At 34.8% G+C, this 16,895-nt stretch overlaps 1 protein-coding gene across 1 annotated transcript; it reads left to right on the top strand.

The window, feature by feature from the left end:
• The first annotated feature begins 5,671 nt into the window (after window positions 1-5,671).
• LOC140015230 (uncharacterized) lies at window positions 5,672-6,365 on the top strand. The gene is made up of 2 exons (XM_072067146.1): window positions 5,672-6,170; window positions 6,238-6,365. The coding sequence occupies exons 1-2, from the start codon at window positions 5,672-5,674 to the stop codon at window positions 6,363-6,365; spliced, it is 627 nt and encodes a 208-aa protein (XP_071923247.1).
• Window positions 6,366-16,895: the final 10,530 nt, after the last annotated feature.

Below are 16,895 nucleotides of genomic sequence, written 5' to 3'. Positions count from 1 at the left end.
ACCCACATGATAGACGAAGAACTACCGGCACTTCTACAGTTTCTCTATTATTTTACAGTATCAACAAATTACATCTAACAAATCTAAGTTACTAATGGGAAGAAAAATACAATAAAAGCTCCCTAGGTAATGGAATTCTTATCTACTCATGGTAGTGCAACTTTCCAACTAAATTAATACTAAAATTTTGGTTAAACCATGACGTAATTTTCTTATGTACATGACACCCGTTTTCACTGGTGTACCAACCATATCTATAGTTAATTCATACCTACTTTTGTAGTTATGAAATCAATTATAAATTTATTTATTTCTATGAAATTACTACAAAACAAGCTACAAAGGTGTACCTCTACTTTCGTGAGTGTACTCCCTAGGTTTAATACTTCTAGAAACTAGTGTCAAATTTTAATTTTCATTGCAAATCTGACACCTTGAGATTATGACAATTAATGGATAGTTAATCATGATTTTGAGATCAAAAGTGCTAAATAACTTAATCACGATAATAGGCCAAAATAATCAAGAAACCAACACATAGAAATTATAGATAGTTCAACCAAATACCCAAAACATAAATTTTAAAAACATCATCACAAACATAGTATCCAAAACTTGCATTAACAAAACTTAGAATCCAATACAAAGATAAAGAGATGGAGAAAAGAAAAATCCTTGTCATTAGAGTTTCTTGAGCCTCTCCATCTTCATCTCCATCGCCCTTCTTGTTGACTCAATACAAGAGTGGATATGCATAACGCAAGTTCTAAACTAGTCCTATAAACTAATAAAAATAAAGAAGAAAGTTATAAGTGCTTTGGGTTTGTGTCTTGCCTCAAAGGGCAAGACATAACTCCTTTTGTTTCTTTCTTTTGTTCTAAAACTCTCTCTCTCTGTCTCTCTCTAAAACTAACTAAAAACTAAAAACTCCTTTCTAAGACTAAAGGTTCCTCTAATGTATAATCTTCAAGTTCCTTCAATTTTTCACAAAAAGTTCCTTTTGTCTTAAAAAGTCAAGATTGTGAAATGGAATGATATAAAGTTAACAAAAATTGATGTCTTGGACCCAAAAAGTTGCTGCCAAAACATCATGGATGCTGCAAGAAAAAAGGATGAAAAAATTTTTTCTGTTCAAATATACAACGCGGTATCCGAATCAAATTTCACTATCTGATGCCGTATACTGCTAAACACTCTTTTTTTGAAAAATTCTCTGACGAGTGTCTGGCTCAATTATCTGACTTGACTCTCTCTATCTGATGCCGTACCCTTTCTCTTGCAAAATTTTCTAACGGGTATCTGTTATGATCCGCATGACCATCAACTCCATGCATTTGCAGGCCAGCGGATCATTCCCATGAAGAGGCAAGCTAAGAACGTGAGCAGCTGCATGGCTGCATGGCTGACGTGGCAAAGGGTGAAGCACGTGAGGAAGTTAGCTGCAATTCTGTTAGGACTCAGTTGGATCACCGTTAAATGTAGGACAAAATAAGCATTGTTAGCATGACAATTCTGATCTAGAATCTTCTGACCGTAGCTATAAGTAGAAGGATAAATTCTGAGATGTAACAGTTTTTTGGAATGGAATGAATTCTCCTTTCTCGTTTCTTTTTCTCCTCTTTCTCCCCTTTTATTAATTTATGGGATCATAACAGTTGGTACCGGTCCTTGGACTAGGAGGCTTAAGCTAGAAAATCATGGCGGAAGGTACGCGGATGAAGTCCATGGAAGAGCAACTTCGCAAGCAAGAGCTCCTGATACAAGGAATTTTGGATTCCATGGCCACTGACAAAAGGAGTCTTGAAGACAAGATCGATGCGGTTAGCTCAGAGCTGAGTGGTAAGCTGGATGCATTCATGGCGGCGCTCACTGTTCAGCTCACTAATAGAGATAAAGGACTCCTACGAACACCAGAAGTGGGTGGGAATAGGAGTACTGATAATGGTGCCCAAGGGCAGCAGGAAAGGGGCTACCAAGCTGGATTCTCTACAGGTAATATTAAGCTCGAATTACCTGTCTTCAAAGGAGAACAACCGAGAGAGTGGATCAGGAAGACACAAAAGTACTTCCAGTTGCATCGCATCCCCAAGGAGCAATGGCTTGGGTTGGCCGAATTCTACTTGGAGGATAAGGCAGACGTGTGGTACCAAAGCTTCAAGGCAGGGAAAGACAACATCGAATGGGAAAGTTTCTCTGAGGAATTACACCGAAGGTTTGGTCGGCTGGGACAAATGGACCCTGTGGAGGAATTCAACAAATTGCAGTTGTCTACCACGGTTCTAGCCTACCAGGAGAAGTTCGAGGATTTACGATCCGAGGTAATGATCAGAGTTCCTCATTTATCCGAATCTTATTTTGTTTCTAGTTTTTTGAGTGGGTTGCCGGAAGAGTTGCGGTCATTGGTCAGAACTCACAAACCAGAGACCCTTACTCAAGCTTTTGAGCTAGCAAGGCTGCAGGAAAATGCCTTAGAATCGATTCTGAAGAGACAGAGATCCATACATAAGACTTCCAGTATAGCAACTTCCTACCCAACCACTACCAGCTCTCCCAGCAAATCTGTCATTGAGACAGCAAGTAAAAGGCCTAACGTACAAAGTTTCAAGAAAATTTCCCCCGCAGAAATACAGTATAGGAGGGACTACCACTTGTGTTTCAAATGTGGCGAGAAGTATGGGTCGGGACATCAGTGCAAACAGAAGGAAATGCACCTCTTGTTGGCAATGGAAGAAGAAGATGTGGTGGCGGCGAGCCCAGGGGATGAGGAGATTATTGAATACCACGGGCACCAAGGGAAGAGGGATGTAGAGTTTGCTATTCATGCATTAACTGGAAAGATGCTACACAACACTATCAAATTGAAGGGGCAGTACCAGGGGACGGAGATGTCCATTTCAGTGGATGGAGGCAGCACACACAGCTTTGTGACCAATGCTGTGGCTCAAATCTGCCCAGCTTCAGTCCAACAGATTAAGCCTTTCAGGGTGTGGGTGGCCAATGGTCAATACTTGTGGTGTCGGAAGATGATTCCCAAGATGACATGGGAGATGCAGGGAAGAACCTTCAGCCATAACATGTTCGTCCTCAACCTGGAGCCTTATGACATGATCGTGGGAGTGGACTGGATGGCAGCCCATAGCCCCATCACTTTCGATTTCAAGAACCTGAGCATGGTCTTTGATAAGGATGGAGATCAGGTGCTACTGCAGGGGGACACTAACGAGGCAACACTCAACTTACGAGTAGATCCTATTGAAGGGGAAGAATGGAGTACCAAGCTATGGAAGAGGTCGTGTGGCATCAGGCTGTCAGAAGCTCAGGTAAATGACTCTTTTCACCACTCTTTAGATGCTTTACTTAAGGACTACAAAGATGTTTTTGGAGAGCCAAACAACCTCACCCCTCAAGAACCTGTGACCATCAAATACCCCTAATTCCTAATGTTAAACCCTTCAAATTAGCTCCATATAGGTACCCCCATATCCAGAAAAATGAGATTGAGAGGCAAGTCAAAGACATGCTCCGCAATGGAATCATACAAATCAGTCACAGTCCATTTGCCTCCCCAGTTCTGTTAGTCAAAAAAAAAAGATGGGATATGGAGATTTTGTGTAGATTATAGGCAACTAAATGACTTAACCATCAAGGATAAATTTCCAATACCTATCATTGATGACTTGCTAGATGAATTATTTGGTGCAAAGTTCTTTTCCAAGATCGATTTGAGGGCTGGTTATCACCAAGTCCGGATGCATCCTGATGATGTGCACAAGACAGCTTTTAAAACACACCTTGGACTTTATGAGTTCACTGTTATGCCTTTTGGCCTCACTAACGCCCCAGCCACCTTTCAAAGCCTCATGAACTCAGTTTTTGAACCTTACCTGAGACACTTTGTCCTTGTTTTCTTTGATGACATACTTGTCTATAGTCCTGACTTGGACTCCCACCTTAAGCACCTTCAAATAGTACTTGACACCCTCAGGAAACACTCCTTGTTTGCCAAGCTCTCCAAATGCACTTTTGGATAGTCCCAGGTAGAGTATCTCGGTCATATTATCAGTGGTGAAGGAGTAATGGCAGATCCTGCAAAAATTAAATGCATGGTGGATTGGCCAGTTCCTAAGTCAGTAAAATCATTAAGGGGTTTCCTTGGACTCACTGGATATTATAGGCGTTTTGTGAAGGGGTATGGACCAATAACCAAGCCTCTAACAGAATTACTCAAAAAGGATGGATTCATTTGGAACCAAGAGGCTGAGTTAGCTTTCCAGAAGCTTAAGCAGGTGATGAGTAGCACCCCAATGTTGGCATTGCCAAATTTCTCTGAGGATTTTGTTCTGGAAACCGATGCCAGTCACAAGGCCTTGGGGGCAGTGCTCATGCAGGGGAGACGACCAATAGCTTTCCTGAGCCAAGCTCTTGGACCTACGAATCAAGGGCTCTCCATTTATGAGAAGGAACTGCTATCCTTGATCACAGCAGTAACTAAGTGGAAACATTATCTTCTTGGTTCTCATTTCATCATTAGGACTGACCATCAGAGCCTTAAATATCTTCTAGAGCAGAAAATTTCTACCCCTCTGCAACAAAAATGGCTCACCAGATTGCTGGGGTTGGATTGCGAGATACATTACAAAAAAGGGAAAGAAAACCTGGTTGCAGATGCCTTATCGAGGAGGGGGTATGAGGATGATGAAGGGGACGTGGAGGGAGCTGTGAATACAATTTCTGTGGCTAAGCCATCATGGCTGATGGAAGCCATAGATTCGTATAAGGGAGACGAAAAGGCTACAGAACTTTTGAGAGCACTGGCCATGCAACCAGATTCTTGTTCTGATTACTCCTTAAAAGGAGGAATATTAAGGTACAAGGGAAGGATCTACATTGGAGCGGTGGGTGAGCTAAGGAAGAAACTGATAGCATGTTTTCATGAGTCCCCCATTGGTGGCCACTCTGGAAATTTGGGTACTTATCACAGGTTGAAGGAACATTTTTTCTGGCCAGGTATGAAGAAGGATACGGAGGAATGGGTGTAGAACTGTGACTGTTGTAAGAGGAATAAGCCGAAGAACTGTAAGTACCCCGGATTGCTACAGCCCCTACCAGTTCCGACCCAGGCTTGGCAGGACATCTCCATGGATTTTGTGGAGGGACTTCCTAAGTCTGCTGGATATGTGGGCATATTTGTCGTCATTGACAGGTTTACTAAGTACGGGCACTTCATGGCACTAACCCCAAAATATACAGCTTCTACTGTTGCCATCTTGTTCTTTGAAAATGTGCACAAGTTACACGGGATGCCACTCAGTATCATTTCGGACAGAGATAAAATTTTTACAAGCACCTTCTGGCAGGAGTTGATGGGCAAGCTAGGTGTTGAACTACAGTTCTCTACTGCTTACCATCTACAGATAGATGGCCAGACGGAAAGGTTGAATAGATGCCTCGAGACATACCTCAGGTGCCTGTGTTTTCAGCAACCTCACAAGTGGAAACAATGGTTAGCTGCAGCAGAGTAGTGGTATAATACTAACTATCACACAGTGCTACACATGACTCCCTTCCAAGCATTGTATGGTTACCCCCATCACAACTAGGCCTAGATGCGGTAAGATCTCCAGTGGCAGCAGCGGAATTATGGTTAGGAGATTGACTGAAGTGGAATGAGATGCTCCGCGACAACCTCCTAAAGGCGCAGAATAGAATGAAGCAGTTTGCTGACAAAGGAAGGACCGAAAGGAGCTTTAGTATTGGGGACTCAGTTTACCTCAAACTGCAACCATACAGGCAATCTTCAGTTGCTCTCAGGAGAAATCTTAAGCTATCCTCTAAGTACTATGAGCCTTACAAGATTGTGCAGAAAGTAGGCAGTGTCGCTTATAAATTAGAATTACCAGAGGGCTCCACCATTCATCCTGTCTTCCACGTATCCTTGCTCAAACCTTCTACCAAAGGAGTTAGTCCCACCCAGGATCTACCACTGACAACCGAGGATGGCCAAGTCAAGATTGCACAAGAGAGTATACTAGCAACTAGAGAGGTGGTGAGGAAGCGGCAGATGGTGCTCCAAGTATTGGTTAAATGGCTAAACTTGACTCCAGATGACTCCACTTGGAAGGATGCCTCTGTCCTTCGGTCTCAGTTCCCTAACTTTCAGTTCAATCCCAGTGAGGATTGTGTTGAGGAGGGGGTGTTGTTATGATCCGCATGACCATCAACTCCATGCATTTGCAGGCCAGCGGATCATTCCCATGAAGAGGCAAGCTAAGAACGTGAGCAGCTGCATGGCTGACGTGGCAAAGGGTGAAGCACGTGAGGAAGTTAGCTGCAATTCTGTTAGGACTCAGTTGGATCACCGTTAAATGTAGGACAAAATAAGCATTGTTAGCATGACAATTCTGATCTAGAATCTTCTGACCGTAGCTACAAGTAGAAGGATAAATTCTGAGATGTAACAGTTTTTTACAATGGAATGAATTCTCCTTTCTCGTTTCTTTTTCTCCTCTTTCTCCCCTTTTATTAATTTCTAGGATCATAACAGTATCTGATTTGATATTTGACTCGAAATTCATTGTCCGACCCCGTATACTCTGTTTCAATCCGATGATGACTTTTTGTAAACGGTCTCGTATTGTTCTTGCTCCTTCATCCCTATCACAATATGGTAAACATTAACAACTAAAAGGAGTGAATTCACGAGTCTTCTCAAAATTATTCAAGAATATCAAATATTGTCAAAATGGTCATTCACATTGTCTTAGGAACTCAAAATTAGTTATAAATGAACTAAAATATGCAGAAATTATTAGGTAAAATGGACATTTGTCACACCTCCATACTTGAATTATTACTTGTCCTCAAACAATGTTTAAAGGTACAAACGAGATGATCACTATGTAAGATTTGGTTTCTAATTCTAGTACTCATAATATCAAACAAAAAAAAAAACTTATCATACAAATATTTGATTAAATCCAATATCATGTATTGACCCTAATTCAATCATGCTTGTCATGCAACTAGTATAATTAACAAATGTAAGAACTAAACTTGTAACCACCCCTTCGAACTTGTACAAACAAGGACAAGAAACTAGAAAAACTTTCACACTTTGATTACATACATTTTTTTCATTCTTTTTTCTTTCTCATCAAACTTTACTTGAGTAGTGATCTTGTTTTTTGATGCAAAGACAAACACTGGTGATGCATGCCTATGGTTACTCAATCAAGTCACAAACTCTTATTGCTTTGCATACTCTTGATTCTAACACCATTTTACATGAATGTCGATACTTGTAGATGCCGATCCCCGATTACTAAGTGTTTTGAATCATTAGAGTAAATGTTTGTTTGTGTGATTACCAATCATATAATTTTCTTTTTTTTTTCTTTTGTGAAAGCAAAAACACAATATTTGATCCTTGCGAAATGTAGAACTAAGAAAAAAATCACAAGAAAAGTTTCACATTCATCAATCATACCAATCACACAATTTATATAAACAAATCAAGAACAATACATTTCATGAATTTAAGAAAATCTCAACATGATAAACTCCACTTTATAAGACATTAAATTTCTTAAAAATTAAAATCCTTCACCTACATAACAATAATTTCAAAACACCTTACACATAATCTCATATCAATAACTATAACATAACCAACGACACTATTGGTATTAAAATTTTTAAAAAAAATTTTGATAGAATTTTTTCGTATATTTGGGCCATTCTCCCTACCACAATTCCAAATTCAAATTTCAATTATACTAATGTCACCAATTACCAAAATTTTTAATAAATATATCAATTTTCACATGAATACTAACGAATGTATTCAATTCCAGCCAACCTTACCTCCGCACTTAAATTATACATTGTTCTCAATGTGAAAAGATAAAAGGAAAGAAAAGGAATACTCACCTAACGTAGTAGGTGATTTATCATGTTTGGGGCACCATTAGTTTTCAAACTTCTATGAAATGTGCTCATTTTACCTTTATTTTTTAAACCTACAACACGAAAACAAATGCACTTAAAACATGCCAAAAAGATAAGAAATTTAACAAATCATTGGATTGCCTCCCAACAAGCGTCTGTTTATAGTCATTAATTTGACTATTTTGCCTCATTATCAAGAAGGCTTTGTCAGAGAGTTGTCCACCAACTCAGATCATGGTGGATCTACAAATAGTGGTTTGAGTGAATGAACCACATATCCAAAAGATAAGAGAGGAGGAAGAGATATAACGGTCTCAAGTGTTTGGTAGATATCACCTTGAATGTGTACCAATTGAGAACTCATCAACAAACTTTTCGCAGGGATTGCTTGGAAAATTTTATCTTTAGAAACTACACTTTCTAAACACTCCACAAGAGGGGTTAAAAATGAACCACAAAGTTCATCTCTTGAAGTCCAAGATTAGTTTCAAAAGAATTATTATGCAGGGTGATTTTATCATCAACACCACAAGTAGATTCATCATGATCATCAAAACGTAGTCCATCTTAGCATGTGACATTCCTACTATTTATGCTAGTATTTCATTCATTTGAAGAAATAATTTCACACAAAACATGCAATTGGTCATATACTTTACCAAAGTGTGAAGTCAATTCTTCATTCTATCTTCTATCCTAAAAAAACGGTTGTCTATCTCATTGGCTAACTTTTCAAGTTTTGAATCCATATCATTAACAAATTTTTCTATAACTTGCTCCCAAGATCATTTAGAATTGTTAGCTAACTTTGTTGTTTCTAACTCCTCAGAAAAAGATGTATTAGCCAACTTCTCAATTGTCAATTTTTAAGATGGTTTATAATCTTGTTGGACATCAATAAGTTGGAAATCATAAAAATTTTAAAAATCACTAGAAACACAATGACCATACTAACCATAATTATGCATATTACCCCAAGTAGGGTCATGGTGATCAACATAAGAAGCACAATGCCCGAATCCAACAAAGTAATCGATATGTTATACTTGCATACATTAATAATCAACATGATAACCTCCATAGAAGACACAAACCATATAATTGAAATTTGAATGATTAACATTCATATATTGTTCAACCAAATGCATCAAATTGTTCAATTTAACATTTCATCTCGATATGCCATCATCAAGGGACATACCTACGGGATTTTCTTGCATTTCACCACCATGCATTATGCATTGAAAGTATCGTGGATCATGCTCCCAAATTCCTTCTCTCACACATTGTCCTCCAAAATTATCTATCTTTCTCATTTTCTAAAAATGCCCTCAAACACCTTAGAAGTAAGATTAAGCAAGAAACATAGACACCAGTAACACATATCACAAAACAAAAATAAAACACAACAAAATAAGTTACACACAAACACACAAACACAAATGAAAAAAATGATGAAAATAGCACAAGAAATCAAGCAAAAAGGTCTAAACTAACAGAGTCACTTTTTATACCGATATTGCCACAAATCCTCCCCAATAACGGCGCTAAAAACTTGACGTGTACGAGATATGCATGCAACAATAAAGTTTAATCTTAGTCAAGTTTTGAATTTATAATTTTCTAAACTAATCCACACGCAATTTTTCGCAAGTATACGAGTCGTGAGCAAGTATAGGGTAATTAAGGTCAAACCCATAGGAAAGATGAATAACTACCAGCACTACTAAAGTTTTTCTATTATTTAAACTATCAACAAATTACATCTAACAAATCTAAATTGCTAATGGGAAGAAAAATACAAATGAAAACTTCTTGAATAATGGAATCCCTATCTACTTATACTAGTGCAACTTTCTGACTAAATTAGTACTAAAACCTCGGTTCAGTCATGGTGTAATTTTCATGATACCCGTTTTCGCTAGTGTACCAACCATATCGATTATATCTATAGTTAATCGATACCTGTTCATGATTATGAAATCAACTATAAATTTATTTATTTCTATGAAATTACTACAAAACAAGTTACAAAAGTGCACCTCTACTTTCACGATTGTATTTCCTAGATTTAGCACTTCTATGAACTAGTGTTAAATTCTAATTTTTATTGTGAATTTAACATCTTGAGATTATCACAATTAATGGCCAATTAATCATGATTTTGAGATCAAAAGTGCTAAATAACTTAATCACGATAATAGACAAAATAATCAAGAAATCAGCATATAAAAATCATAGATAACTCAACCAAATACCCAAGGCATAAATTTTAAAACAACATCAGAAATATAATATCCAAAACTTGCATTAACAAAACCCAGAATCCAATACAAAGATAAAATGGTGGAGAGATGAAAAATCCTTGTCACTAGAGTTTCTTAAACCTCTCAATTTTCATCTCCATTGACCTCCTTATTGAACCAATACAAGAGTAGATATACAACACAAGTCCTAAACTAGTACTATAAACTAATAGAAATGAAAAAAAAGCTATAAGTGTTGTGGATTTGTGTTTTGCCTTGAAGGGCAAGACACAACCTTTTTTGTTTCTTTCTTTTGTTCAAAAACTCTCTCCATCTCTAAAACTAATTGGAAACTAAAAACTCCCTTCTAAACTAAAGGCTCCTCTATTTATAATTTTCAAGTCCCTTCAATTTTCACAAAAAGCCCCTTATGTCTTGAAGAGTCAAAATTATGAAATGGAATGACATAAAGTTGACAAAAATTAATGTCTTGGGTCCAAAAAGTTGCTGCCAAAACGTCATGGTTGTTGCAAAAAAGAAGGATGAAAAGATGGCTGCAAGTTGTGCAAGTTGCGCAACTTGTAGATTTTTCCCACTCAAGTATACGACGCTATAGTCGAAGTGAATTTCATTATCTGACGTCGTATGTTGCTAAACACTCTTCTTTGAAAAATTCTATGACGGGTATCTGGCACGATTATCTGACTTGACTCCCTCTATCCGACGCCGTATACTGTTCAACACCCTTTCTCTTGCAATACCTTCTAGGGGGTATCCGGCTTGATATCTGACTCGAAATTCACTGTTCGGCCCTGTATACTCTCATCCAATCCAATGATAACTTTTTGTAAATGGCCCCGCATTGTCCTTGCTCCTTCATCCCTACCACAATATGGTAAACATTAACAACTAAAAGGGATGAATTCACAAATCTTCTCAAAGTTACTCAAGAACATCAAATATTGTCAAAATGGTCATTCACATTGTCTTAGAAGCTCAAAATTAGTTATAAATGAACTAAAATATGCACAAACTATTAGTTAAAATAGACACTTGTCATTAATTTTCTAGTTACTTATGAGTTGATTGAGGGTGCAAAATGCTTATGAAAGTGTAAAGGCAACTAGCATAGAAGTTCATATGGGTTCTCTGCATTTAATTCTATTAGGTACAACATGAAGCATGAAAAGATAGCAGGTGATCTATAAGGATTAACCACCTCTAATAGTACATGACTTGTCTTATTATTAGTCACTTGTTAAAACATAACTCAAGAAATCATAATACTAAGTGAAAAGTTTTTATATAGGTGTATTCACATATTTATTCATTGAGAGTTATGTTTGATAATAAGGAAATCATTAATCTTATAAGAGTTGTCATTTATTTTGATACTCTAATGTGAGATAACTATGCTAAGGGATGCTAATTATATAGTACACATGCATAGAAAAGTAAAGTCACGTACTTGATTCTTCTCTTTATTTGGGTGATCATGATACTTTTTTAGAAGCCAATCTTAATCTGAAAATATAAGTTAGTTAATTATGTTTAATCAATGATAATTTAAATTCTTTTAGTTTAGTTCTTATTATTAAAAATTTTAATTTTTACTTATTACCAATGTAACCTAATTAGTCGCATACACAAAAAGTTTCATTATGCAAGATTAAAAGATAATCAAAGAAGAACTTAAATGATAAGTTTGTAAAACATATCATTTAATTTGTGAGCAACTTATTATGCAAATACAATCAAGTTTTTTAAAACAAGGGTTATATTAGAAGATGGAAACTAAATCCTTTTGGAAGCTAGTTATACATATATAGGGTTTACAATATCTATTTTGTCTATAGGCACCTTCATAGTTTAGCTTAGCAAGATATACCATCAATTCAAATTGTTTGAGATTTTAGTGAAAATTTAAAGAGAAAAAAAAAAGAATTTTCAGCCAAGTTGGAGAGAAAATTATCACTCTCCCATCCTCTATTTGGTCGAACCCTATGTCCTCACGATTTAACTTCTTCCATTCTTCTACCAATTGTGTATGTGGTCTTGGTGGAAAGTTAGTACTTTTCTGATTTGAGCAAATTTATCTAAGAGGTTTTTGCATAGAGACTTGTGTATATTACTATTAGAGGTTGGGCACGTCATCAACTTCAAGTAGATAGCTTTAATTTCACATTACTTTTGATGTAGATTTAAGATTTATAATATTCGAAAGTAATCTTTTTACTAACTTCTAATCACATGGGGATTAATAAAATAATATCTATTTAAAATAGTCAAAAAATTTTATTTTTCCTCTGCACATGCATATTTGATTCCTTACAAAGCTTCCTACCTTGTGAAACTTCACTGCTGATCTTGGAAACAAATTTAGAATGCTAATAATAAAAAATAGTAATTTCTATGACCATGTAAAAAAAAATTATATCATAGACTATTGAACTCTTTTTTTAGAGAGACAGAGCTAAAATTTGAATAAGTAGGTTATCTTGATTATTCTACACTTCTGAGTATCATTTATATGCAATATTGATATGGTCATCTGGAAAATGAAAATTTTTCTAGTGCCAGTTCATATTCGTTTTCTTCAAGAATACTCGAATAATATAAAAATTTGAGTTGTGAATTGGATGTTATTGTAATTTGTATTGCAGCATTGGTCGGCTAAACCAGATATATAGACATATAGACAAGATTTGCCTAAGCTTTCACATATCTAGATTTGCAGCTTGACGGACTAGCTAGTCACTCTGACATTTTTTATTTCAAATATAATCTGCTTCCCATGCACAAAGACACGCATTTTGTTCCTCAAACACAGATTTGCATACATAAACACGTACACAAATTCGCTTTTTGTATTGAAAATTTGATTAAACAATAGTAACAAGTAATATTTAAAGAACTAACTTAATATAATAGTAAAACAAGATATTAATATTAAACTATAGGGTTAAATAATAAAAAGTCCCTAGTAATTTATCGAATGTTCAGTTTAACTCCCTATAATTTAGAAACTTATATATTAGTATCTTGTGATTTTGACTAAATTGAAATTTGGACGGAAACCGTCACTAATGGTTGCACGTGCAATGTCAGAATTGCGCTTTATAAATAATAGGATTAAATATCAACAAGCTTCTTGTGATTTACTGAATATTCAACTTAACTCCCTGTGATTCGAAAATCTACATTCTAGTCCATCGTTGTAAACAATCAAATAAATTCTTTAATGACTTCAAAAACTACATTCTAACCCCTCGTGAATAATCATCTCAGTAAGTTCTTTAACAATATATTCTTAACTCTCTATGGTTCAAAAACTTATATTCTACCCTCTCGTAATAAACAATCTCATTGAATCCTTTAACAATTTCAGTAAGGGAATTGGTTGTAGTAGGAATGCTTGAATAGAGCAAGAGAAGGTTGATGCAATAAATTCAATTTAGTTAAAACCACGAGTGATAGAATGTAGATTTTCGAACCACAAGGAGTTTAGTTAAACATTTGATAAATCACAATAGGCTTTTAGTATTTAATCCTATTGTTTATAAAGGACAATTCTCACATTTTAGGTGCAACAGTTAGTTTAGATGGTTTTTGTCCAAATTTCAATTTAGTTAAAATCACGGGCGGTTAGAATATAAGTTTCTGAACTGCATGAGTTAAGTTGAACATTCCATAAACCACAAGAGAGTTTTGGTATTAAACCCTAAACTATATAAAATACATACAATAAAACAGGCTTTACTTTATGAATTTAGCAACTTCAGACTCCATTACTTAAATTTCAGTTTTCAGATTTCAAACTTCATATTTCAATTTTATCCAACTATCTCCTAGTCATCTTAACGAACAATATAAGAGGAAATAAGTTCACCAAGGTAAAATTAAGAGATTTGGAATTGAAAATGAAATATTGAAAAATTAACGTCTCCTGATTGTCCTCCAGTTCCCTACTTCTTTTTACAATCGTCACAGGATCAAAACTTTTAATCTTGTAGGCTTTTCTAATGTGTACCGCAAACGCGCATGGCTGAATAGTTTTTATTTTGGGTAAAGAAAAAGTTTAAAGAGGAAAAAACGTTACCTCATTCCAAGGCTAGATTAGTAACTAACTTGTTTCTTTTTTTTTTTTTTGGTAAATTTTTTTTCATGAATTCAATTCCAATCATCACTATGGGACAGAACATGTTTTCTAAACTATAAATCGTTTATAAAAATTTTTACAGATCGCCCATCAATACAACATTCATATCAATAACGGAATTTAAATACACGTCTTTTTATGAAAAAACTGACTCTTTCTTATCAATTGAATGAAATTGCGTTGGCAACTAACTTATTTTTGAGTGACTTATAATTTGAAGAGAAACGAGCTTTACCAACTCAACTGACCCCACTAATATAGCAATACCCCGGTACTTAGGCTTAGTTTGGGAGTTTAGGATAGAAAAGAGAAGAAGGGAAAACTTAGAGTTATGAGAGAAGAGAAGAGAAGAGAAGAGAAGGGATTGTTATATTGTTTGGGAGTTTTGAGAATTAGTAGAATAATTTTGGATATAAAAGTCATTAAATATTTGTTCAAAACATTTGTAAGGATAAAATAGGTATTTTAAAAAATATTCATAAGGTTCCTCCAACTTTCTCTCCATTTCTCTCCAATTTGAGAGAAAAAATTTTACCTACTATTCATCCTCCCATTTCTTTTCTTTTTTCTCTTACTAAAAACTCACAAACAAAAGAAAATCCAACTTTCTCTTCTTTTCTTTTCTTTTCTGCTCAAATTCTCAACTCGCAAATGAACCCTCAGTGACACACTGGGGAACATGTACAGTTAGCTTACGTCTGGTTAGGTGTGCTTGATGTAGTTGTTATAATAACTGGTGTACAATTATATTTTAGGGATAATTTCATAAACCTCCCTTGAGGTTTCTAACAATTTCACCCAACTCCCCTCAAGTTTAAAAAATTACATACACTTACCTTCCTTGGCATAGTAAAATACCTATAATGCCCACCACTTGGTAGACAATTTTAATTTAAGACAATAAATTTACAAATTTCAAAAAAATGTATTTTTCCATCTCTTGTCTATTTCCCCCCCCCCTTTTTTAGTTAATATAACCTCTTTTATCATTTTTAATTTTGTGGATACTAGCAAATTGAAATTACAAAATTAATAGAGGGAGTAGATTATGTGTCAAACTAGAAGGAAATGATGAGACTCATAGTGTTAGAAAAATAAATAATGAAATGAAGATTGAAATAGGAAGAAGAATTAAAGATGTGGAATTTGTCATATTTTGTTTGTTGACAAAAAAAACTTATATAAAATGTCAATAATTACATAAGAATTTATTTCATTAGATTGGAAATTATTATTATTATTTTATTGTGAAAGTAGAATTTATTCTCTACTTTTGAGATATTAATATTTTTAAGGCTATAGGAGGGCTGTAATAGTAGTTCTAAGTCAAATTAACTTGTATCGAAAAGGTAGTTGAGCATTAATATTTAATTTTGGGTTATAAAATTGGTTGTCAATGGAGGTTGTGTGTTTTTTCTTCTTTTTTATTTGTATGGTAAGTATTGATATTGCATATGTAATTTGGGATCTTTTGGATGGTTATTTGATTTTAGAACTTATGCTTGGATAATTGTTAGGAATTAAACTTGTTGATTTGTGCAAGGTGTGGAAGAAAATGATTGAGTATACTATATTTTTCTTTCTTAGTTTTGTACAAAAGGACAATTTAGGTTTTTGTGAGAAAATCTTTCTTGTTGGACCTATATTGTTATTAAACAGTAAAAGAAGGGGAGGTATATGTAATTTTTAAAACTTGAGGGGAACTCTCTGTAATTATTAAAAACCTCAAGGGAGGTTTGTGAAATTATTGCTATATTTTATCATTTTATTGAATATACGTGAAATATTTTATTTATATAAATTAATATTTTTTAAATACAAAATTGTAATGTAATTGTATACTAAAAAATTGTTCAAACACAGTAAATTACAAATTGTTTAATATTGGACATTTTAATAAAAAATATTACATGTTTATTTTGAATTCAAACACAATAAATTACAAATTGTTCAATAAATTTTCATCTACAAATAAAACCATTCAAAAGTGTAACTTATGTCTTTAAAATGAGATTTATGTCTTGAATTGTGTAACATGTGTAATGATTAGGTTTATGAATCTAGACAATGTAAGGAATTTATTTATGTGATGAATCTAGACAATCTAGACAATGATTAGGTTTATGTATTGAATTTTTTATTGTTATACAATGAATCTAGACTTTTCAATTTATAGTTGAAATATGAGATGTTAATTTCTCTTAATGTTGGTATTTTAATACTCCTAATTTCTTAAGTTATAAATAGAGGCATCTATCAACTAAACCTGATATATACTTTGTTATCTTTAGACTATCTTCTACTTTTCTTCCTCTCACTGTAGTTGGATTTTATAGGGTAAATAATAGTGTTATGTGAGGTTTCTGTCTTTTTTTAATAGTGTAGATTGGAGTAGACTACAGTGAAATAAATTGGACTGTTGTATCTTGAAGGTGACGTGCTGAAACCTACTACATTGGAGGATATTTCGTAGGAGCGCGAATCGTTTTAAAGAGATCGACTTAATCCGCACCTCAACCCAAACCAAATTAACTTTTTATGGT

This window comes from Coffea arabica, chromosome 10e, assembly GCF_036785885.1.
Source record: "Coffea arabica cultivar ET-39 chromosome 10e, Coffea Arabica ET-39 HiFi, whole genome shotgun sequence".
NCBI lineage: Eukaryota > Viridiplantae > Streptophyta > Magnoliopsida > Gentianales > Rubiaceae > Coffea > Coffea arabica.
The sequence above is the reverse complement of the archived record's forward strand: the minus strand, read 5'-3'. Positions and strand labels throughout refer to the sequence as shown.

Bases quoted from the DNA above. Each gene is read 5' to 3' on its own strand.
- LOC140015230 (XM_072067146.1), top strand. From the start codon at position 5,672: ATGCTCCGCGACAACCTCCTAAAGGCGCAGAATAGAATGAAGCAGTTT. The intron at 6,171-6,237 runs GTGAGGATTGTG...ATGCATTTGCAG, and splicing joins TAACTTTCAGTTCAATCCCA to GCCAGCGGATCATTCCCATG.